The sequence below is a fragment of the Onychomys torridus genome, chromosome X (assembly GCF_903995425.1).
Source record: "Onychomys torridus chromosome X, mOncTor1.1, whole genome shotgun sequence".
Taxonomy (NCBI): Eukaryota; Metazoa; Chordata; class Mammalia; order Rodentia; family Cricetidae; genus Onychomys; species Onychomys torridus.
The window spans coordinates 92,076,662-92,099,766 of record NC_050466.1 but is presented as its reverse complement, the minus strand read 5'-3'; the positions used below and the strand labels follow the sequence as shown (position 1 = coordinate 92,099,766).

At 43.0% G+C, this 23,105-nt stretch overlaps 1 protein-coding gene across 1 annotated transcript; it reads right to left on the bottom strand.

The window, feature by feature from the left end:
* Positions 1 to 8,377: 8,377 nt before the first annotated feature.
* On the bottom strand, positions 8,378 to 18,870 carry LOC118574737 (testis-specific protein TSX-like). The gene is made up of 7 exons (XM_036175642.1): positions 18,777 to 18,870; positions 17,479 to 17,514; positions 16,764 to 16,803; positions 15,643 to 15,727; positions 10,900 to 11,003; positions 9,752 to 9,810; positions 8,378 to 8,547 (listed from the first exon to the last, which is right to left on the bottom strand). The coding sequence occupies exons 1-7, from the start codon at positions 18,868 to 18,870 to the stop codon at positions 8,378 to 8,380; spliced, it is 588 nt and encodes a 195-aa protein (XP_036031535.1).
* Between the last annotated feature and the right edge of the window lie 4,235 nt (positions 18,871 to 23,105).

Sequence of the window (23,105 nt, the reverse complement as noted above, 5' to 3'; positions counted from 1 at the left end):
GTGCTCTAACCATTTAGCTAACTTTCCAGCCCAATTCTTAAAAATTCAAAGTTATATTTTCCTTATTAAAATCAGGACAAAGGTTTCTCTTTAAAATTGTTGTGTATCTATTTTCTCTACATTGAAACACTCCCTTCTAGAGGAAGGCCCTTAAGACTTAGAGAGCAGGGAGATAAAGCATTAGGACACGAGTTCAGTCCCTTGCACCTCTATAAAATACCAGGCATGTTGGTGTTTGCCTATAATACCAATTCTGAGGAGACAGGAACAGATGAAGCCTTGGTACTCCACAGGCCAGCCTGCTTAATGCAGTTTGTTAGCCTCAGGTCCCAGTGAGAGGCATCGGATCCCTTGGAACTAGAGTTATAGGCAATTGTGACCTGCCATATGGGTGATGGAAATTGAATCTGGGTCCTCCTTTGTGAAGGATTTTTGAAATGAGGTAAGGCCCCATGGTGGTGGCACACACCTTTAATCCCAGCACTTGGGAGGCAGAGGCAAGTAGTTCCAGTGAGTTCCAGGACAGCCAGAGCTGTTATACATAGAAACTCAGTCTTAAAAACCAAAATAAGAAAAAAAAAGTTAGGAAGGAGGGGAGAAAACGAGGTAAATTACCTTTTGAGCAAGAAAACATTGTGGTGTCTAGGCCATCCTGTAACATATGCAAAACAGAACAAATGATCATTGCCTACACAGAACCCTCCATTTTCTCCTTTCTATTAAATTCACAGTAAGAAACAAACATATAAACATAGGTAATAAAGTAGGGCACAGTCATAAATCACTGTGTCTTTTCTACAAAACCGAGCTGAAGAGTTTTACCTTCCTGAGGACAGAGCAAAATCCTGGAAGTTGTCTTCTGACTGCTTCACGATACCATGGTCCTGCCCACCACTGCTGCCATTGAGCTGTAGTGCTGGTGTCTGTGTTCACACTGACACCTTACAAGCACTCAAGCCAGCCTGTGTACACACATTTGCATACACATATACTTGGATGTGCACATTCACACAGCATGCATGTATTTGAATAAAACGAAAACATGGCAGGTGCATGGTGACACATGCCTCTGATCTCGGCACTCAGAGGCAGAAGCAGGCAGATATGTGAATTTAAGTCCAGTCTGGTCTACAGTATGAGTTCCAGGTCAGCTAGGACCACACAAAGAGACGCTGTCTCAAACACACGCGCACACACACACACACACACACACACACACACACACACACACACGCTCGGATTTTAGCCATAAAAGAAGGAAATTATGTTGTTTGTGGGAAAATGAGTGAAACTGGAGAATATGACATTAAGTGCAATGAGTATCCTACCAAGACAAGTACTGCAGGTCTCCGCTCATATAGGGTGCTAGGCAACAAAGATGGGTACTACAAGTGGCACTACTGAAAATGTGGAATCTCAAGGGGAAAGGAAGGGGGCATAAGAAAGAATCATAATAGAGGGGTGAATGTGATCATATTACATTATAGGCATGTATGGAAATAGCTAATAAAAATCCCTACTTTGTAAATTAGTATACATTTAATTATAATTTTATAATTGAAAAGATGCAAATAGCAGATATATAAAATGAATCTTGTACAGATCTAATAATGTATAGCACAGGCACTACAGTTAACAATATTATGTCCCTTTTAAAAATATTTTATTTATTTTTATGTGTTTTGCCTGTATGTATATGTGCCTCATATGTGCTTGTTCAAGGTGGGGGTGGGGGTAACAGAAGAGAGTATTGGATCCTCTAGAACTGGTAAGTGCTGGGAATTGAACCCAGGTCCTCTGTGAGACAGCGAGTGCTTTTAAACAACCCTTTCCAGCCCCTATATTATGCTCTTGAAATTTGCTGAGTAGATCTTATAAGTGCCCCTACTGTGGTAACTATAGAGATATGCCTCTGCAAATTACCTCACCTGTAGTAATCAATTCACTATGTACATATGGAAGCACCATAGAATACACTTTAAATATACACAATTAAAAATTCTTTAAATAAGTGAATTTGTGTGTATTATACCTTTTATTTGACATATAGTTAGTCCTTAATATATTAGCAATTTCATTATTATTGTTCATATTTTCTCTTAACTGAATGCTATTCAAATATCTAATTCACATCTCAACATAAATCCAGCTACACTGAACCTGATAGAAGAGAAAGTATGAAGTAATCTTGAACACATTGGCACAGGAGATCACTTCCTAAATATAACACCAACAGCACAGACACTGAGCACAACAATTAATAAATGGGACCTCTTGAAACTGAGAAGCTTTTGTAGGGCAAAAGACACGGTCAACAAGACAAAAAGAGCCTACAGAATGGGAAAACCTCACATCTGACAGAGGACTGATCTCCAAAGTATATAAAGAACTCAAGAAACTAGACATCAAAATATTGAACAGTCCAATTAAAAAATGGGCAAAAGAGCTAAACAGAGAATTCTCAAAAGAAGAATCTCAAATTGCTGAAAGACATTTAAAGAAATGCTAAACATCCTTAGTCATCAAAGAAATGCAAATCAAAATGACTCTGAGATACCACCTTACACCTGTCAGAATGGCTAAGATCAAAAACACTGATGACAGTCAGTGTTGGAGAGGATGGGGAGCAAGGGGAACACTCCTCCACTGTGGGAATGCAAACTTGTACAACCACTGTGGAAATCAATATGGCAGTTTCTCAGAAAATTAGGAATCGATCTACCTCAAGACCCAGCCTTACCACTCTATGGCATATACCCAAGGAATACTCAATCATACCCCAAAGATACATGCTCAACTATGTTCATAGGAGCACTATTTGTAATAGCCAGAACCTGGAAACAACCTAGATGCCCTTCAACTGAAGAATGGATTAAGAAAATGTGGTACATATACACAATGGAATACTACTCCAGCAGAGAAAAACAATGACAGCTTGAAATTTGCAGGCAAATGGATGGAACTAGAAAAAAATCATCCTGAGTGAGGTAACCCAGACCCAGAGGGACAAACATGGTATGTACTCATAAGTGGATACTAGATATAAATCAAAGAACCATCAGACTGCAACCCACAGAACCAGGGAGGCTACATAGCAGGGGGGACCCTAGGATGACTGTGGCTTATAATAAGTTTTGGTTTTACTCAATCCCTGGGTAAGCCTCAGTGAAACATTTCACTATTAGGATAAGAATTTGTACTGTATCAAGCTGATAATAGAAAAAAAAAAACATTAAAAAAATTCACATCTAAAAGGTTTTGGTTTTGGTTTTTTTTTTTTTTTTTTTGAGACAGGATTTCTCTGTGTGGTCCTGGCTGTCCTTGAACCTGATCCATCTGCCTTTGCCTCCTGAGTACTGGAATCAAAGGTATGTGCCACCACTGCCTGACTAAGACTTTACCTCATAATTGGATTCTGATATATAAATTTTGGAGGGACACATATATTCAAATCATAGTGTTCCATGCCTGGCCTCCTTGAAATTTATGTCTTTTTTACATACAACATCCATTTTATGGCATCCCAACAACCCTCCAAGTCTTAACTCATTCCAGCATTAACTTTAAGGGCTAATTCAAAAGTCTCACCTAAATAATTGTGTAAATCAGGTAAGGGGGAGGCCCAAGCTATGGTTCATATGGAGAAAAATTCTCTTCTGGCTGTGAACCTGAGAAGTCATATAGTTTTATGCTTCAAACTTACAGCTGTGGAGGTGCATGACTTTAACCCCAGCACTCAGGAGGCAAAGGCAGGTGGATTGCTGTGAGTACAAGGCCAGCCTGGTCTGCAGAGTGAGTTCCAGGACAGCCAGAGCGATGCAGAGAAACCCTGTCTTTTAAAACCAAATACATAAATGGAAAATACAGCTGTGAGACAGACATTAGGTACACACACCTATTCCAAATATCAGAAACAGGAAAGAAAGGGTAATTTGTCCCAAATATGTGCTCCAGTGAGTTTCATTAGGATTGTTTTCAGAGGCCTGGGTGAGGGTATTGTTTGTAGGAGAATGAACTCTCTACCAGAAGTTACAGACTCCAGAGAATTTATTACCAACTGTTAACTACTTATAGACCCTCAGGGAAGGGTGAGGTGCCATGAACCCCTCCCAACAGGAGCAGGTTGGTCTCTAATTCACAGAGATTCACTTGCCTCTGCCTTCTGAATGATGGGATTACAGGTGTGTGCCACCATACTCAACGTATTTCTCTAGGAGGGGATACCAAGGTCTAGATGTCACTGGTGTCCTTTCTCTCTTTATAAATACATCTTAAGATTTTTATTTTTATTTATGTATGTAGGGGGCTGGTTGCTGGAGGATGCCAAAAAGAGGGTGTTGAATCCCCTGGAGCTAGAGTTACAGACAGCTGTGAGATATCTAATGTGGATGCCAGGAACTGAGCTCGAGTCCTCTGAAGAGCAGCAAGCACTCTTAACCACCATGCCATCTCTAGCCCCACCCCAACAGGGGACATAGTTTAAGACTCAAGAACAAAATCTGGCTCCAAGTCCTACCTTCCAGACACATGGGGTAGGGTTTTAGTCCACAGGGCTCTAGGCATGGCTCACTGGGAACAGCTCACACAGCAAGCACTTCTGGTGCCTGCACCTCTCCCAGGCTGTTGAATACTGGTGGCTCTATAGTTCTGGGATCATAAGTGGCAGAGCCCTTTGGGGCTCTACACCATGGGTAAAGGGCCACTCGCTCTGGTTACAAGGCCATGGCTTTGCTAAGGACTATGCTGGTAAGGATTTTTTGGGGGTTTTCAAGACAGGGTTTCTCTGTATAGCTTTGGAGCCTGTCCTGAAACTCACTCTGTATGTAGTCCAGGCTGGCCTCGAACTCACAGAGATCCGCCTGGCTCTGCCTCCCGAGTGCTGGGATTAAAGGCGTGCACCACCACTGCCCAGCTGGTGATAAGGATTTTTTGGGGGTTTTCAAGACAGGGTTTCTCTGTATAGCTTTGGAGCCTGTCCTGAAACTCACTCGGTAGCCCAGGCTGGCCTCGAACTCACAGAGATCCGCCTGGCTCTGCCTCCCGAGTGCTGGGATTAAAGGTGTGCGCCACCACTGCCCAGCTGGTGGTAAGGATTTTGGAGCAGCCTTACTACTCCAGTTCCCCGCTTGGATCTTAAGGCTCATCCAGGCAGACTTTGAAATCTAGGTGGAGCTAGTCATGACTCCACAGCACATGAGCACTGTTTGCTTGCAGAGCTGGCACAGCATAGACACCACCAAGGTTTGTCTCTTCTAGTGGGTTGCTGCCCATGCTGAACCACCCACAGTCCAGATCCTATCAGCTATCCTCCAAAGGCCACTACATGGGTTACTAAACCAGACAAGGTCTCCTGGGATGAATACTAAGGACTCACTGAGAGCCTAAATTATCTCCTTTGTGATGGGAACGGAGCCTAAACATTCATCAAATGTTTACATCACCCTTCAAGGGATCCTAAGTTCTGCTTATCTCTTAACAAGCCTGGTTAGTGCACCACTTACCTTTGAGGCATCTAGGCATCTAGGAAGCAGCACTTCTGGGCGTAATTCTCCTTTGAGTGATTGTCTCCTAAGCAAGTTTAGTAGTAAATCCTTTATATATCAATTCTATTGCTTCATTTCTTCTACGTTGCAGGCAGCTGCTGAAAGTAGCACTCCCCAGTCAGATATAATAGAATTAAAGGTTACAAAGTAGGGGAAGGAAGGAAGTAGAAAAACTGGTTTTGACTTGGTGCAGGCTCCAAGTTCTCTGATTTAGGAAGAAAGGGGCCAGGGCAGACTCTACCCCTTTATAATAAGGAGATCTAATTGTAACGTGTAAGGCAAGAGTTCTTCCGGTCAGAGCTTTAAAAGTGAATGTACTGAACAATCACTTGAATCGGAGCGATCCCCTTCCCCCACCCCAAACCAACTGTTGACTGTTTAATTGCCAACAAAGCAATACAAGCTCTTTTCCTATAAACCACTGTCTGCTTGTATTCAATGAAGCTATAGATTTACTATATGGGTGTTTAAATACTCAGAATTCTATAAATATTGAATATTTATTGTAAGACGGAAAGCACAATGATTTCTATGTTTGTAGTTAAATGAGATAATCTGGAAAAATAATTCTAATTGGTAAGGCAAGAATGATTACAATGTTTTTTTTGTTTTTGTTTTTGTTTTGTTTTGTTTTGTTTTGTTTTCCAGACAGGGTTTCTCTGTAGTTTTGTGCCTTTCCTGGAACTCACTTTGGAGACCAGGCTGGCCTTGAACTGACAGAGATCCGTCTGCCTCTGCCTCCCGGGTGCTGGGATTAAAGGTGTAAGCCACTACCATCTGGCTACAATGTATTCTTAAATTTTTATCTAATTTTTTTTCGAGATAGGGTTTCTCTGTGTAGTTTTGGTGCCTGCTCTGGAACTCACTCTGTAGCCCAGGCTGGCCTCAAACTCACAGAGATCTGCCTGCCTCTGCCTCCCTGAATGTTGGGATTAAAGGCGTGCACTACCACTATCTGGCTCTAAATTCTTAAATCTAGCTCTTTTTTTTTTTTTCCCAGAGCTGAGGACAGAAGCCAGGGCCTTGTGCTTGCTAGGCAAGCGCTCAACCACTGAGCTAAATCCCCAACCCCAAATCTTTCTCTTTTTAAAATTAAAATGTTATTACAAAGAACTTGCAAATAAACCAGGCATGGTGGCACATGTCTTTAATCCCAGCACTTGGCAAATAGAGACAGGCAAAGCCAGCTGGGTCTATAGAGTGAGTTCCAGGATAGCCAGGGCTCTTTTACCCAGAAACTTTGTCTCAAAAAAGCCAAGTGGGGGTTGGGGAGAAAGAAAAGGAAAAAAAGGAGGCAATTAGCATGACAAAGAAAAGACAATGACTTAGAAAGCTGTCACGAAACCACGCAAAGGTTTCAACACAGAACTTTTTATTTGACAATAGGCAACAAACTCTTCTAGTTGGTTCATTATGGAATGTAGATGGCTTTAGATTGCTGGGGGTGATTTTTCAAACCGAACAAGAATTTCAAGCTTGAAAACATTCAAGACTCAATAGAGCTTCCCCACTTTACATCTGGTCTCAAGTATTTTCTAATTGTTTTAGCAGTTTGGTATAGATCTGCTTTCAGGTAGGCGAGTAGAGATGATGTCATTGTCTTTAAAAACAAGGTTTTTTTTTTCTTTTTTTAGTTTTGTTTTGTTTTTGTTTTACCATTACAGCTTCATTTATGCATGAGGATAGGTCATGGTAACGTATTTTTGATCCTCATTTAATCAGTTGGATTCATGGCGTTATCTGTGAAAGAAAAGCTTTCAATTATTTTCTGTTTTCCAGTAATGCCTCCCTTGTGCACATCTTTAGAAGGAGCCTACCAAAGACTACCAAGTCTTGCTGATTCTCTCTCTCTCTCTCTCTTTCTCTCTCTCTCTGTTTTTTGAGACAGGGCTTCTCTAAGTAGCCCTGGCTGTCCTGGAATTCACTATATAGACTAGGTTGGCCTCGAACTCACAGAGATCCGCCTGCCTCTGCCTCTCGAGTGCTGGGATTAAAGGCGTGCACCACCACTGCCCAGCTGATTCTTCATATTAAAAGCCAAAGATCGGTATTTCAGTATGAGATGCCTAAGTGAAAATGCATTATGTGGAGATGGAGACGGCCCAGCTGGTAAAGGTGCTTGCCAGCAAAACTGTGTGCAAGCATATACTCATGTGTACAGGTCAATACACAAAATGTTAAACAATGAAATGTCCATTTCCTTCTTCACCTATGGATGTTGCCTTGTAAACTATAGTTTTGATGCTGTGAAAGAACAAAGGCACTACAAGAACTATAAAATCTTTTGCCTGCTGGGCGGCGGCAGCGGTGGCGCATGCCTTTAATTCCAGCACTTAGAGGAGGCAGAGGCAGAAGGATCTTTGTGAGGTCAGCCTGGTCTACAGAGTGAGTTCCAGGGCAGCCTGGACTACACAGAGAAACCCTGTCTTGGAAAAAGAAAAAGAGACAACTTTTTCTTTCATATAAAGTGTAACTTCAACTTTTAAGACAAACTTATGATAGAGAAGTCACATTGATTTAATTAAAAGATTTCCGTTCTACCTAATGCCAGGCTTAGCTGGTAAAAATGATGTCTCTGTGTGGATATAGGTACATGAGTGTTATTGCCTACGAAGGTCAGGGTAGTTGGGTTCCTGGAGCTGGAATTGTAGGTGATTATGAACAACTTGACACAGATGTTGGGGATCAAACCTGGGTCCTCTGCAAGAGCAATATGGGCTCTTAACTACTGAGCCATCTCTCCGGCCTCATGCTTTTAGTCTTTATAGGAGATACCATTTCCTTTCCCCTCCATTCTGCACAGTAAGAAATGGAGAGCATGTGGGTCAGTGGGTCTAGTGTGTGTACTCAGAACTCAGTTGCTCTGCAAAGCCAGAGCCTAAGAGGTGGCATCCCAGGAGCAGGACTGGGTGCGGGTTGGAGGGTAAGGTTCTGCTCAGCTCTTCCTTAGCTCCTACCCTCTGCTGCGGGTTACCTTTATGATTATAATCAGGGACTCTGGCTCCTGGGTGGGGGTAACAATGCAGCTTAATGGGGGTCTGAACATATCCATCTGGACACTGCAAACTTGCACTGCCTTGGATCCTCCCAGTTCCTTTAATTCTCTTTCTCTTTCTCTTGATAACTACTACCCCCAACTCAGTCCCTGCTGGTGAAGACATTCACCTACTCTCCAGAGATCTTGACTGGACCAGCCTATTGGGGCTCCTCCTTGCCCAGATTGCAGAGCCTTGGACTTGGTTAACACAGGAGAGAGAAGGGGTACTTATCTGGGGATGTCTGAGAGAGACAGGAGCTAGGACCACCAGGGACAGTCCCTGAGCGGGAGTCCTCCCTTGTAGCCAAGGCACGGTGTGATCCCTGGGAACAGTGACAGTTTGAACTTCTTCCTTACACTCCATGTTCTTTGCCTGCCTAGGCCATCCTTGGAATTGGGTAGGGTACCTTCTGCATCCCCAGTGTTGGATTACATCATGCTCTGCCTCTGTGGTATCCAGGCATTGAACTAAGGGTTTCATGCATGCAAGGAAAGTACTTTACCAAGTGGGTTACATCCTGATTGTTCCTTGACTATTTATTTATTTGTTTGTTTGTTTATTGCTTAGGTAGGGTCTTACTATGTAGCCCTAGTTCTTATCTATCTATCTATATGTCTGTCTGTCTGTCTGTTATTTATTTATTTATTGCTTAGGTAGGGTCTTACTATGTAGCCCTAGCTCTCCTGGAACTTGCTCATTAGACCAGGCTGGCCTTCAACTCACAGATACCTGTCTGCCTCATTGAGTACTGGAGTGCTGGACTTAAACACATGCACCACTACACCTGACTTGCAATAATTTTCTTTCTTGTTTTCTTTTTCTTTTCTTTCTTCCTTTCTTCCTTCCTTCCTTCCTTTCTTTCTTTCTTTCTTTCTTTTCTTTTTTTTTTGAGACAGGGTTCCTCTATGTAGTTTTGGAGCTGTCCTGGAACTCACTCTGTAGCCCAGGCTGGCCTCGAACTCACAGAGATCCACTTGCCTCTGCCTCCCGAGTGCAGGGATTAAAGGCGTGCGCTTGGCTGCACGCCACTTGGCTGCAATGTCTTTAATTTTTTAAAAGTGTTTTAAATTTTATTTTTTTTAAGAGTATGAGTGTTTTCCTTGTATGGATGTCAGGCTGCAAAGATGCAACATATGACTTCCATAACAATACAAAGGGCAAGAAAGATACCTGGTGCAGTTTTTTCCACGTCTTGCTTTGATTTCGATTTCAGATTAGTGAGCATCTCCCTAGAATACAGAGAAAGTGCAAAGGATTGTCAAAAGGCTGACATCAACAATTTGGAGACACAAAAGTCATTCAAGCACACACATAAAAATTGGCCCATTCATATTGGAACTAAGATAGGTTGTCTTCCTACTAAAAGGAATGGGGATGTGAAATTTATTTATTTATTTTTTTTTCAGTGATATGTGTCACAGAAAAGACCAAAGAACTAGAGGTTTTGATAAAAGTTTCATTAGAGCTACCATTTTTGTTGTTTATCACACAGTAAACAAACCACTGATCTTCTGTAAAAGGGGTGGGGGTGGGGAGTTTGAACAATTAGCCATGCAAAAAGCAGGCAGGCTACTCACCCCACCTTCTTTGAGACAGCTTGAACTATGCAGCCCTAACTGGCCTGGAAGCCACTCTGTGGATCCGATTCTACATAAGAAATCTGAATGTGGTGACCGCCCAGCTGCAGTCCCAGCACAGGTGAGGTGGGGGCAGGGCTGACTGGAGCTCAAGGCCAGTTATCCAGGCAGTGCTCCAGGAGACAGAGGCAAAGGGAAGCCACTATGTAAATCAGGCTGGCCTAGAACTCAAAATAGAGATTCTCCTGCTACTGCCTCCCAGATGGCTGGGATTGAAGGCATGCACTATCTTACCTATTTCTCCATTTTAAAGGAAAAAGCCGGACACCAAATGTGTACCTCCACTAGCGCTTGGTAAAAAACCAGTACTAAGAGAACAGAGCCCGAAAGCTCTTCTCGAGGACACTGCTTTAGGAGAAATAGACTTGTGGGCTCTTTTATCCTTTGAACTCTCCGATTTCTCACAAATATGGCAGCCATGCTCACAAAAGCAAAATTCTAAATAATTTAATAGCAAAATCATCTGTGAGAAAAGGTACACTTAAAACAGAGGAAGTGGAAGTGATGTCCTCCATAAAAGCAGCAACAGCATATTGCAGCTGGTGTGGGGGACAGGTATCACTACAGAGTTATCACCTTCCCACATTTCTTTTCAGGTACAAAGGATAAGGTTAAGAACAATTAACGGAGAGGCATCCTCCCTGGATGTCCCACAACCCAAGGACATGCAAGATTACATACATATACATGGAGGGATTTGTTTTTATGTCGCCAATGATAACTTGCACGTTATCGTCAGCATCGCTGTCACTGTGGCTGGCTTCATCATCATCTTCAGTACATCCCTATGGAGTGATGAAGACACAGGGGAAAGTCAAAATGAAGTAGACGCAACGTTTGGCCATCAAAGGAGGACTTCTGTCTCAATGTTAACCCTATGGTTGATAGTCTTAAGTGAAGAAAATAAAGTCGGATGAAGCTTAGTAAACCTTGTACCTTATAACTTGACCACTGCCCCTCTCCCACATCAAGATCAGTAGGTAGGTACCTTGATAACTTTTGAGAAAATGGGCCTTGGGTACAGTGTTCTTGTAAGGGTAGATTGCTCATATTCATGAATGCACCAGATACCCTGACAAGATCTAAGTTGCTTCTAGAATATTTCAGTGGCCTTGGTTGTTGGATATAATCCTCGATTTGCTTTTATTATGGCTGACATTTATTTTCTTTTTCAAAATCTCAAAAGGAAATCTGAATGTGGTGATGCACATCTGCAGTCCCAGCACTGGGGAGGTGGAGGCAGGGCTGAGAGCTCAATGCCATTTTTTAATCCCACCACCACTGGGGAGGCAGAAGCAATTGGATCTCTGTGAGATCGAGACCACCCTGGTCTACCATAGTGAGTTTTGAGGCAGCCAGGGCTGCATAGGGAGGATCTGTCTTTCTAGGGCTATGGCCCTGGCTTCAGGGTAGGCATGTAGAGGCTACTTGAAAAGAACCATTACTTTGGTAGTAAATCCTCAATATTCATGTATTCTATACTTACAGATTCACCTATTTATTAAAATTTAGTTGTAACATTTAAATCAGTACTTTTAGTGCATTTTGGTTATTTTAGACATGCACAAAGAGGTGAAAAATGTGTCACCCGATGTGAATTTTCCTGGCTGAGGTTGAACCTTCTTCACCTTCTTGTTTCAGCTCTCGCACTTTAAGCACATATCCTCTGCATTGTCCACTTAACACCACAATTTTCACATTTATCTTCCTTTTGCTGGTAGCCTCTACCCTTAGGCATAGTGCTAAAACTCTATGCAGCGTGTCTAAGCACACAAGTGTGCTGTGCTGTGCATTATGTTTAAGTTTTAAAGTGTGTGTGTGTGTGTGTGTGTGTGTGTGTGTGTGTGTGTGTGTGTGTGAAGGAGAGAGAGAAAGACAGAGACAGAGACAGAAGCACATGTGTGGAGGTCAGAAGACAACTTTCAAGAGTTGATTTTCTTCTTATACCTCGTTTGGGACAGGATAGCTCTTGCTTCTGCCATGTTGAATACTTCAGGCTAGCAGGCCTACAAGCTTCTAGATAACCCTGTGTCTGCCACCCATCTCACCATAGGAGATAGGAGTGCTGGGATTACAGATTGAGGGCACTTTTTTGCTTGGTGTAGCCCTGACTGTCCAGGAACTCGATTTGTAGCCCTGCTGGCCTTGAACTCACAGAACTCTCTGCCTGCCTCTGCCTCCTGAGAGTGCTGGGATTAAAGGTGGGCACCACCACATCCAGCTTCACATCTGGTTTAAAAACAAAAAACAAAAAACCTTTTAGCCGGGCAGTGGTGGTGCACGTAATCCCAGCACTCGGGAGGCAGAGCCAGGCGGATCTCTGTGAGTTCGAGGCCAGCCTGGTCTCCAAAGTGAGTTCCAGGAAAGGCGCAAAGCTACACAGAGAAACTCTGTCTCAAAAAACAAAAAACAAAACAAAACAAAAAACAAACAAACAAACAAAAAAACCCAAGAAACCAAAAAAACTTTTTATGGGCTAAAAAACCTTTTCACAAACCCACATTTTAGAAAATGATAATAAAAATACATAGTATTCCAAAATTGGCTGAAATACAGTAAGGTGGCACTGTCATCTGACAAGAACAAACCTGCTACATGTGCAGTCACACTTCACAGTTTGTTCATATTTTGCTCTACCAAGGAAAATTCTTAGGCTATATACCAAAAAGAATGTATAACCATTCTTATGTGTATGACTACTTTTTAAAAAAAATTATTTTTAATCACACTCATGTTATTCATTAATTACACTCACGATATTAATTATACTTGTGGTATTCATTGATTACATTTGCAGTATTCATTCAATAAGTATATTTATGATATTCATTAATTACATTAATTGTATTGATTTATTACATTCATGATATTATGTCCTGATACTACTACTGTCCATTGTGGGGTTTTTCCATCACACAAAACAGAGATTTTGTACTTAGGAAATCATTGCTCTATATTCCTTTCTTCTTCATCTTGAGATAACGTCTAATCTTTCTGGTGTATGACTACTTTTATGCTAGACATATACCTACTTCTATTAAATTTCATATTTTAAAATTGGGCGAACTCAAAGCTGGCAAGATTTTATTTTATTTTGGTCTTAGACATACCCCCCGCACACTGAACATGTTAAAATCACATTTATATTACATGTTGAGGGAAAGGGAGATGGCTTAGTGGGTAAAGGTGCTAGCCATGATAGCCTGGTCACCCAAGTTTGATCCTCAGAACCCATGGGAAAAAAATTAAGATATATGGAGCCAGAGAGGTGGCTCAGCAGATTAAGTCACTTTCCACCAAGCCTGAGAAGTACATGGTGGAAGCAGAGAACTGTCATCTTCAATTTGTCCTCTGACAGCCACACAAATACCCAAATATACACAAACACACAGAGGAAAAATAATTAATAAATAAAAATAAATTTATGTATTAAGATTTAGTTATATTTTTAATTATATGTGTGTATACATGAGTGATTATGTCTTCAGAGGGCAGAGTTAAGAGCCCCCTGGAGTTGGGTGTTAGAAGAGGTTGTAAGCTATATAATGTGGGGCCTAGGAATCAAACTCAGGTCTTCTGGAAGAGCAGTAAGAACTCTTAACCACTGAGCCAACTCTCTGCCCATATTGCATTCATATTAGAAAGTCCCATTTTTAAAATGTCCAAACAAATTGATATGCATTTAGAGAACTGGAATGGAAGGAGACTCTGAATCAAGTCAGTTGAAGGACTTGTGATGTGTAACACATCTTGGAGAATATTTAGGCCTACCACGATAATGGGAAGAAGGCTTGGGGCTGGAGAGATGGCTCAATGGTTAGGAATGATTATGGCACAAAGATACATGCTCAACTATGTTCATAGCAGCACTACTCATAATAGCCAGAACCTGGAAACAACCTAGATGCCCGTCAACTGAAGAATGGATTAAGAAAATGTGGTACATATACACAATGGAGAACTACTCAGCAGAGAAAAACAATGACATCATGAAATTTGCAGGCAAATGGATGGAACTAGAAAATAACATCCTGAGTGAGGTAATCCAGATCCAAAAGGACAAACATGGTATGTAGTCACTCATAAGTGGATACTAGATATAAAGCAAAGAACAATCAGACTGCAACCCATAGATCCAGGGAGGCTATAGAGCAGGGGGGACCCTAGAATGACTGTGGTTTATAATAAGTTTTGGTTTTACTCAATCCCTGGGTAAGCCTCAGTGAAACATTTCACTATTAGGATAAGAATTTATATTGTATAAAGTTGATAATAGAAACATAATAAATAAAAATGAAAAAAATATTTGCAATTATAACCATTTTTAGTTCACAGTTCAGTGGCATGAATTATATTCAAGATATTAATTAAATTTATGATATTCATAAAAAAATGCTTGTGGTAGCCAGGCGGTGGTGGTGCATGCCTTTGATCCCAGCACTTGGAAGCAGAGGCAGGCGGATCTCTGTGAGTTCAAGGACAACCTGGACTACAGAGCAAGATCCAGGACATGCACCAAAACTACACAGAGAAACCCTATCTTAAATAAGCCAAAAAATAAAATAAATAAAAATGCTTGTGGCTCTTCCAGAGGACCAAAGTTTGATGCCAGCACCCACATTAGCTGGCTCATGTCTACCTGTAACTCCAGCTCTAGGAGTAGCTAATGCCCCAATGCCTTTGGTGTCTGTAGGTACCTGTACTCATGTGCATATATCTACACACACATGCACATAATTAAAAATAAAATAAATTTTAAAAAGTTTGAAGGTCTATTCTGTGGAAGGAACATTAGATTTGCTATAGTAACGGTTCAAAGGAGCTGAATTAGAATAAATGGTTTAAAAGTACAGCAAGACAGCTCCCTATTAAGCATAAGTAGAAAATTTGTTGTTGTAGAGCTACTCAAGGATCTCTGGGGCCTCCTTAGGAAGTACTTTATTCTCCATCAATAGAAAATCATGTAATCACATGCTACAATTCTACAAGCAATTCAAGCACAGTATGATTTAATGGATCAGATGATCTTACCTGGGACTGAACTCTAAACAATCTATAGACACACGAACATATCTAGCGCCTGGTTTTCAAAAGGGTAAATCACATGGGCATATTTGTTTTCTCCTAGTCTTGCTTCTAAATACATCTCCACCAACAGGCAGGGAAAGAACAAGAAAATGAGAATACTCTCTAAGTAGTTATTTGTTCATGCATCGATCCCTGTTTCAAAGCCCTAACAGGATTTCTGGGAGAAAAGATATTGACCATATTTAACTGATGAGTTAAATACATTCACAGCGTGGTTCAGTTTTCAGAGGTCCTAACACCATATCTATTGTAGTATGTTTAGATCCACCACCACCCCCTTGCCATTTGATATGTTTTTCAGGTTCTCATATCTTGTTGTGTTTCTGTCCCACTTACAGCTTGGCAGGTGTCACTATCATTGGTACTGCTGATCTTGTTCTCTTGAAGAATATCCTGCAGGCGAAGGGATGACTTGGCATGGCTAGAGAAAAGTATCATAATAGTCAACACACTGGAGAGTTTTTCACCTCAGCACCAGATGGCATGCAATTCAGAAACCCAAGCACTAAAACTAAAGTACAATCTGGGGCTAAAACCAAATGATTGAGTAACTGGGATTGACTTCAGAAAATGCATTGAACAGAATATTGAGACTGAAGGGTGTTATCTAGATCAACTTTTTCATCTTATAGATAAAGAAACTGAGACAGTGAGATAAATCTGTTTTGACTATACTTAGTTTGTTCTAGTTTAATTGGCCCAAATATTGTTGCAGTTTTGATGGGCTCACTTGCTATATGTATTTTGCTCTCCACTTTGTGTTTCTTTATGGGTTACCCAGTTCATTCTTGTTTTGGGTTCAGGTCACAATTACTAGCCTAAGTTTGATTCCCAATATTCCCAACAGAAACAGATTTGTTAGTGGTCACTAGCTATTTGTACTATGTTGAGATTCTGACCCTGGAACACCTGCACTGGAGACTGTGTGCTTCTCTAGGCAGCCCAGATCATGCCACCCTCTGCTCCCATCACTAAACAAAGAGGCTCTGAGACTAAGCTGCGTCTAAACTGTGTTCTCCTTGAGTTTCTGGGAACTCAGTTATCAGTTCTCTGAGACATTGTATCTCATTCACTAGCCTTAGCAACTGGAACGCACCTGGCCTTGGGAGACAAAAAAAAAAAGAGAAATTGCTATCTACCATGTTCATAGAGGGCTTCAGAAAAGCATGAAAAATAAAAATCCAAAGAAAGCTTTTCAGTCTTATTTCAATAGCATTTTTCTTTAAAGACACAGCAAGGTACCAGTTTCAATAGTGAGAAAACCAAAGACTCTTTTCTCTTGGAAAGAGAAAGTGTGATAAATCCTAGAAGGTCCCATGGAAGTGTGCATTTATGTGCTGTCCATCAAATCATGTAACAAGGTAGTCTGGGGTGTACTTCTTGTTCGCTCCAGTTGGAATCAGCTGCCAACGCAAAGATAACAACGGTTAATGTGAATCAAATGGCGCACAACTTACCCCAGGGGTTCCTCCTCCTCCTTCTTCTCAGTGTCATCATCTGTAATGAAAAATAAAACGTGAAAATGCACGTGTAAAGCAAAGGGTGGTAGGAAGGGAGGAAGTAGCTTGGAAGGCCTCTTAGGTTTCAACTGCTGGGGGCAAGAGACCGTAACATGTGGAATGAGATTGCCAAACCTAAACGCAACTGAGATTTTATTAACAGCCTATAAATAGTTGGAGGAGAGGTAGTAACACTCACCAGTTTTAGACCCTTTAAACTGCCAGGGGTATAAAAGGAGAAAAATATTTGTAAAAATTTGTCTTTCACTACTTTTTTTAAGTGTTTTAAAATTTGCATTCATATGTACCAAGAAAAATATTTTCATTTGTTCTTCTGACTCTGAGTAAACTTGTAAAAATCCTTTTACACCTAAGTTAATGTGTGTATTGAGCATATTGAGCACTTTAAGAAGAAAGTTAGTTTCTTGAAACAGGTAAAGAAAAATGAGCTGGAAAAGGAGGATGCTGAGCAGAAAGGTACCTGAGTTCATCCGAAGGGGCTCTACCCCAAGAAGCACTTTTGTGAGAGCTAATAGCAATGAACCTGAGCTGCTGGAGCTCATTCCTATGAAGGCTTAACAGTCTGCCTAAAAAAAAAATGCCTAGGCTGGCAAATATAAAAAACCCAAAACAACCAAAACTAGCAAGGTGTACTGAGGGGTGGAATACTTGCCCAGTGCAGAGGGAGGCCTCGGCTTCATTCCCAACACTGTGAACAAACAAGAATAAAAAGGCAAAATGAAGCCAGGCGGCACTGGCGCATGCCTGTAATCCCAGCACTCAGGAGGCAGAGGCAGGCGGATCTCTGTGAGTTCGAGGCCAGTCTGGGCTACAGAACAAGATCCAGGACAGGCGCCAAAACTACACAGAGAAACCCTGTCTTAAAAAATCAAAAAAAAAAAAAAAAAAAAAAAGGAAAAGAAAAAAAAGGCAAAATGAGGATTAAAACATATACAGACCCAAATACAAATAAAACTCATATTTAATACATTAAAAGTCAAAGCACTTTGAAGATTTCTCCACATTTATCATTGCATGTTCTAGGAGATACAGAAGTAAAAGTGTGCAGAATTTGTGGCAAGTGAGGCTGTTATGTCAGAAGGTTAAGCCGCCACTTTATTGTTTTGTTTGTTTGTTTGTTTTTTCTTTAGACAGTCTCACTATATAGCCCTAGCTGGCCTGGAGCTCTCTATGTAGACCAGGCTAGCCTCAGAATCACAGAGCTAGGCCTGCCTCTGTTTCCCATGTGCTGGGATTAAAAGTGTACACCACCACATCCAGTTTACTTTGTCTTGTTGGTTTGGTTTCGGTTTTTGCTAAGACAGTGTTTCAGACAGCCCTGGCTGTCCTGAAACTTGCTCTGAGGACCAGGCTGGCTTCGAATTCAGAGATACATGCTGGCCTGTACCTCCCGAATGCTGGGATTAAAGGTGCCACCACTACTGCCCGACTCCAGCTCATTGTATTAAGGTGAAAAAGTGAATCCAAAATATCTGTTTAATTGCCTCAGTTTACAGGACTTTTGTTGCTGTTGAATGGGTCCCTCAATTTGATTGGGGAGCACTACCCGATGCCCCAAATTCTAGGAGAAAGTAGTTAGGGAATGATAACTAGCAGCTTACACTGGGACATTCTGGTCTCCAGTAACAGTACTCTTTTCCAACAGTGTCCTAATGTAGTTCCACAGGGGTTAGTATGCACTGCTGATTAGTCTGATTAGTTCACTCGTAAAAGTTTGTGTTGTTCATCCTTCTGGTTGCCTCCAGTTAAAGAGAACCCCCCCCCCCCCATTTTGTTCGACAGTTTTAGAGAAAACTAAGGATCCTTGGCATGAGAAACAAGAAAACCCGGGGAGATAGGAGATGGTTTCCCCTCTGCTCAGGGGGAATTTGAAAGAAACAGTGTCTCTGAATTCAGGCCCCAAAAGGTCACTTTCCTCCTTTAGACAGTGATAAAAGAGTAGGTCTTTACCTTCGAAAAACCAGCGTTCTTCATCTTCAAATTCTGTGAACTCCATTGCGCTGCATTCTGCTTCAGATGCCTGGGGGGTCTGCTCCTCAGACATGGCTGTGGAATTAGGCTCCTATGTTTGGGAAGAAGATAGGGGGGAGACCTGTTTGGAGGAGCTAATACCCAAGCCTAGGTGGCTGCTATGAATGAAGGCCTGAGGATCTGGGCCAGAGCTTCAAGCTTTCATCATAGCCTCTGTTTGTGATGTGGTGGAGGGTGGGGACTGGGTGGGGCCTGGGTAAGGAGCCCAGGGCCGGGGCCCAGGACTAGGGGGCCAGGGGCTAGGGCCAGAGAGCCCAGGGTGTTGGAAATAGGTAGAGCCAGAGTCTTAAAGGCCTACCCTCCATCAAGGTCTTAGAAAACACTGGCATCAAAATTTTCCTTCAGCTAGGGTGGAAGTATTAAGAAAACCTCTGTGATCTAGTTAGTATTGGGGTGAGGTGGTAGGTCCTATATGCTTCCTTTTATAGGATCAGGTATCAGAACTTCCACCTTACCACCAACTCACTACCAACTTACCACTGTGGAGCTTGCCCTTCCCAATCTACCCTTCTTTTTCGGCACTTGTAAAGACCAGGAGGATGGGTGGGGCTAGCAGGCAGCGGTGTAGGAAGGGTACAGTAGTTGGGTACCAGACCACGGGAGATGAGGCCTAGAGGCCAGGAAATAGGCTGGGGGTAGGCAGGCAGTTTGTGGAGGTGTAGGATGAGAGAAGGTCACATGTCTGTGGTACCCCTTACCCCAATCCTCCGAGAGCATAGAAAAAAATTGGCGCCTGGGTTCTCTCACCTGGGGCAGAAACACTAAGAGAATATCTGGGACAGAGTTAACACGGGGGGGGGGGGGGGGGGGCAGGGGGAGCGGGGGCGGGAGGGCGGGAGGGCGGGGGCGACTAGCGTGGAGGAGGCACTCTTACACCCTTCCTTTCACGTGTCAGATACTGAAACTCCCTACCTTACAAAGGCTCCAGGACCACACTGTGAAATTTGACTCTCCTTATCAACCGCCCGGCACAGAATGTTAGTGTTCCCAGCAGTACTCGAGGGCCACAGAAGGTGGGGGTGGGTCTCGTGGGCAGTGGGCACGAGCTTGGTAATGGGTAGGGCTGGTGTCAGGCAGGAGCTGCGGGGTGGTGTGGGGCAGGGGGTAAGATAATGGTGGTGATGGGTGGAGAGGTGGGTCGGGAACTAGAGAATACCACACTTTGGTAGGACCTACCCTAAAGGTGCTTCCTCATAAGCGGGCTTAGAACACACTTGCTGCTAGGTTTTCCCTCAGCTCGCCTGGAGGCAGTAAGAAAATGTCTGATCTAGTTAATGCTTGGAGGTGGGCTGTCCTACGTTCTTCCTTTTAGTGAATCAAATATTGAAGCCCCTACCTTACAAGCCAGCAAGAGCTCACCGCAGAATTTGACTCGATTTTCCAGCTAATCTGCACTGCTCCTCAGACGCCCAAGCAATCCTTTCAGCAGGATGCGGTGCAGTGCGTGGTGGTGCCAGGTCTGGGGGACTGGAAGGTGAGATGGTGTGCTGGAGAGGGGCAGTGTGATGTAAGATGAGATTGTTACACCTTTGTAGCAGGCTAAAGGCTCATCCCTGTCCTTTGAGGGATGATGGTAGAAAACACCAGCACATAGATTTTCCTTCAGCTACTCTGGAAGCGCTAAAAACGTCTGCACTCTAGATTAATACCTTCTTGAGACAAAGTCTCAGTATGTAGCTCCACCTGATCTGGAACTTGCTATGTAGATCAGGCTGGCCCCAAACTCACAGAGATCTCTCCTCCCACCTTTGACCTCCCCGAGTATTGTCATTATAGGACTGCACTACCTACCACACTACCCTTTGGTTACTGTTTTGTAAAGATCAGTTGCTCCTCAGCTTTTCCTTGTATTGGGTCAGTTAGTGGAAAGTCTTACTTCGTAAAGGTGGCCAGACCTCACTGTGGAGTATGACTCTTCTTCCCAGAGACCTGTGCAGATCTTTAGATTTCCCAGAAGGAATTGTGGAGCCCAGAAGGTGGACTCATGGTCATCTGGCTTCAGGGAGTGGGGTGCAGTGGAGGTTAGGAGTTTCGGGAGAGAGAATGTCACATCTCCATAGTATCCTAAAGTCTCATCCTCACTGGAATGCCTAGAAAATACTTGGTTCCTAGATTCTTCCTCAGCTGGCATGGATGTATAAAGCAAATGACAGATCTAGTTACTATTCGAGAGAAGAGGGATTGGTCCTATAATCTTCCTTCACTGGGTTAGGTACTAGTTTTTACCTTATAAAAGCACTGAGACTTCATCGGGGAACTTGACTTTCTGTCCAAACCTATAGCTCAGACCATTCTTTTCCTGTGTGGTTCTAGGAGAACACAGAAGGTGGGGTGGGGGTAAGGGTAGGGAGTCAATTGTGTGTGATGTGGCCAGCTGGGGAATACAGGGCTAGGGAATGTCAGATCTCTAAAGTATCCTAAAGGCTCACATTCACTGGAGGACCCAGAGAACCCTGGTGCTTATTTTCCATCAACTAGATTGGAAGTGCTAAGAAAACATGACCTATTTTCCTTTGGTTGGGGTGTGTGGAGGTTTGCTTCTATAGTTCTGCCAAACCAAAGCAAATGTGGCCACCTAACCTAACCTTAACTTATCCTAACATTTGGTTTTTGAAGTAGTGCTTGAAGAACATAGAAAGTGGGATAGGGTGGGGTGGAGGGAGACAGGAGGATGTAGCTGGGGGTAGATAGCATGAGGGTTCTGGGGTGGCAAGAACAGAAAAAGTCACATCTCTGTCACATCCTGCAGGTTGGTGATGGTTGGAGGGCCTAGAAAATACTGCTGCCTAAGTTCTCTCTCAGCTAGGTTGGAATTGTGAAGAAAATGTCTGGGACCTTTTTTTCCCCCTTCTTTTCAAGACAGGGTTTCTTTGTGTAGCTCTGGCTGTCCTAGAACTTGCTCTGTAGACCAGGCTGGCCTTAAACTCACAGAGATCCACCTGTGAGTGCTGGGATTGAAAGGTGCGCCACCACCTCCCAGTGACCTCCTCCTCCTCTTCCTCCTTCTTTTTTGTTTTGTTTTGTTTTTCGAGACAGGGTTTTTCTGTGTAGCTTTGCGCCTTTCCTGGAACTCTCTTTGGAGACCAGGCTGGCCTCAAACTCATAGAGATCCACCTGCCTCTGCCTCCCGAGTGCTGGGATTAAAGGCGTGCACCACCACCTCCCAGCGACCTTCTTAATATTGGGGGGGGGGGTCGAGTTGCCTCTATGCTTTTCCATTCACTGTTTTTTTTTTTTTTTTTCTTTTCTCCAGACAAGGTTTCTCATGCAGCTTTGCGCCTTTCCTGGAACTCACTCTGTAGTCCAGGCTGGCCTCAAACTTACAGAGATCCGCGCCCCCTCTGCCTCCCAAGTGCTGGGATTAAAGGCGTGCGCCGCCGCCGCCGCCGCCGCCGCCGCCGCCGCCGCCGCCGCCGCCACCACCACCACCACCACCACCACCACCACCACCACCACCACCACCCGGCCAGTTTACTGGGTTTAATAACAGACCTCCATACCTTCTAAAAGTAGCAAGACTTCACTTTGGACCCCAGCTTTCCTTCCTCATGGACCTGTGCAGGCTACTCCTCGAGCACATTAGGTGGGCTGCAGAGGGGGGTAGGTTGGAGGGGTAGGATGAGGATCAAGAGGGTGTGTGTGGGGGTTGGGGGTATGATGAGAGACTATCACACCTCCATAGTACTCTAAAGGCCCATAGAATATCCTAATGCCCCACTGTCACTGGAAATCCTTAAAAATGCTGGTGCCTAGTCTCACCTCCCAGCTTGGATGAAAAGCTAAGAAAATGTCTGTGATCTAGTTTATGTATATCTATATATAGACATATACACAAACATATATATATATATATTCCTTGCTCTTCCTTTGACCTATTTATTACTTCCTCTGGCTCAGGTACTGGGCCCCCTTAAGTTCTAACAGTTAGAGATCTTACTGACTCTTCCAACTGACAGATCACTTGATTTTCCAGTTAGTGCTTGCCAGGCCTGGAAGGATTGCTTTGCTCCCTTGGCCATCTGGCGTACAGAATGTGTTCTTTCTGGCATACAGAATGTGCTCTTAGTGACAGTTAAAAGTCAAGAAGCATATGAAACTCATCCACATTAATCGCTTGCTTTCCAGGTCTTTGCCTGGGCAGACATTTCTATTACCCTCCCTGATTCTAGTTTGCTTTCGGCTGATATAAAATACTAAACAAAAGCAACTTGGGGAGTGTCTTAGGCTTTCTATTGCTGTGATAAAAGA